The sequence below is a fragment of the Microplitis mediator genome, chromosome 4 (assembly GCF_029852145.1).
Source record: "Microplitis mediator isolate UGA2020A chromosome 4, iyMicMedi2.1, whole genome shotgun sequence".
NCBI lineage: Eukaryota > Metazoa > Arthropoda > Insecta > Hymenoptera > Braconidae > Microplitis > Microplitis mediator.
This window is the reverse complement of record NC_079972.1, coordinates 5,096,240-5,098,585: the sequence shown is the minus strand read 5'-3', so window position 1 is coordinate 5,098,585 and position 2,346 is coordinate 5,096,240. Positions and strand designations below refer to the sequence as shown.

At 34.1% G+C, this 2,346-nt stretch overlaps 1 protein-coding gene across 1 annotated transcript; it reads left to right on the top strand.

The window, feature by feature from the left end:
• Positions 1 to 496: 496 nt before the first annotated feature.
• LOC130667185 (uncharacterized) lies at positions 497 to 1,495 on the top strand. The gene has a single exon (XM_057468676.1). The coding sequence runs from the start codon at positions 497 to 499 to the stop codon at positions 1,493 to 1,495; it is 999 nt and encodes a 332-aa protein (XP_057324659.1).
• Positions 1,496 to 2,346: the final 851 nt, after the last annotated feature.

Genomic DNA, 2,346 nt, shown 5'->3' with positions numbered 1-2,346 from the left:
GAAAACTGGCTAATTTTAGAGGTGAGACGATAACGATAAGACTACATATAAAGTCTATAAAATAATGGGTATCGTGTATGAGACAAAAAGTGGTGCTGGCTATAAAAAGATAGCAGCATGGTCGAGCAACATCAGTCGCCGAGTACCTCACAAGGTGTTAACACATCAGAACGCTCAGTTTCTACAGAGCCTAGGACTAAAATTACGTGGAAAATTAAGAAAATAAAAATTTATTTTTGTTGTTTGACGTGTACACGACCATGGCGGCGGAAATCTTAAATATTCAACGACAAATAATTTTTGATGAGTCAATAGCGCACTATGAAGCGCATGCTCATCTACCGTATGCTTCATCAACATTCAACAACAGCGATGAAATAAGAATTGCAGTTCAACATCAAGATTTGTGTCTACTTCCGAGTAAAAGTACATTACATGTATACGGAAAAGTCACCAAGTCTGATGGTACAGCTGTGCAACTACTCACATGGTCAACATGACAGTTTGTCATATGTTTGAAGAAATACGCTACGAACTCAATGGTGTTGAGATTGATCGTAGCAAAAATGTTGGCATCACAAGTCTCATGAAAGGATACACATCACTGAGTCCTGCTCAACAAAATACACTAGAAAATTCGGGCTGGATTATGGATGAAGCTGTCAACAAATTTCACAATGATAATGGCTACTTTGATGTATCTATACCACTGAGTCTTTTGCTTGGATTTGCTGAAGATTACCATAAAGTTGTCATCAATGCAAAGCATGAATTAATTTTAATAAGATCAAATTCCGATTTGAATGCCTACGTTGTGGCCACACCTGCTGCTGGAGCTCATGCTGAAGCTGTTAAAATTACGCTGCAAAAAATCGAGTGGATTGTACCATATGTGACTATGGCTGATAAACAAAAGATTGAAGCTTTGAATTATATCACAAGTGATCCAGCTATCTCAATCAGTTTCCGTGCTTGGGAACTGTACGAGTATCCTCTATTGCCAAATACTTCGAAGCACATTTGGGCAGTAAAAACTTCTACGCAGCTCGAGAAACCACGTTTTGTAATACTTGGATTTCAAACAGCAAGAAAAAATGACGCTACTAAAAATGCCAGCGTATTTGATCATTGCAACATCAGAGATATAAAATTATTTTTAAACTCTCAGAGCTATCCATATGGAAATTTAAATCTCAACATTGCAAATAATCAATATGCTCTGTTGTATGACATGTATATAAATTTCCAAATTTCCTACTATAACAAAGAACCTGAACCACTGCTGACAAAGAAGAAATTTTTGGAACAAGCGCCACTGTATGTTATCGATTGCTGGAAACAAAACGAATCAATAAAATCTGGACCCGTGGACATTCGCCTGGAATTTGAATCTGCAAATCAATTTCCTGCGCAGACATCAGCTTATTGCCTCATTATACATGATCGCATAGTCGAGTATAATCCCATAAGCAGCATCGTACGAAAACTAATATGAAGACTGTACAATTTAATCCAACGCCAACCATACATTACTTGTATGTCTGGAGATTTGCACGCGAACAAGCAAGAAAAAGTAAATGGGAACAAGCAGCAAGAGATCGAGAACGATTTAAACAAAGAATTCATAAATTAAATATAATTATTGAACCTGTATTAATTAAAAAACTTACATTTATAAATAAATAAACTTTTTTTATATTGATATATATTGTTTTTATTACTTATAACCTAAAATATACATTTAAGTCTTACATAACCTTAAATACATAATAAACTATAGATATTTTTTTTAACCTAAAATATACATTTTAGTCTTACATGAACTATAGTCTTTTTTTTTTTCTTAACCTAAAACTATACATTTTAGTCGTACATAACCTCAAATACATAATAAACTACAGTATTTTTTCTTAACCTAAAAAAAAATTACATTCTAGCCGTACATAACCTCAAATACATAATAAATTATAGATATTTTTCTTAACCTAAAAATACACTACAGTTAGAGCAATCTTTTCTAAATGGATATGCGAAGCTATCAGGGATATCATCGTTGAATATATAATGATCCCGACACCTTTGATAGCCAATCAATTCTTCATTATTTTTTAATTCTTCTGGTAGTTTGTGCCAAGCGAAATCGATTTGCTGAGCTGCATTTTCAAGGATAAATGTATCATCAAGACATGCGATATCTCGATCATCCATACACAGTAAATTCCTCAATTGATTGAAGATCTGAACCGACTTCTCGTAGGTTGGTTGAATTCCATAAAAATGCCCGAACCATCTTTTGAACTCTTGGACATTTTGAAATGCGCATGAAGTATCCAATTTCTTCAAGTG

Excerpts from the sequence above, each read along its gene's own strand:
- LOC130667185 (XM_057468676.1), top strand. The coding sequence starts at position 497 with ATGACAGTTTGTCATATGTTTGAAGAAATACGCTACGAACTCAATGGT.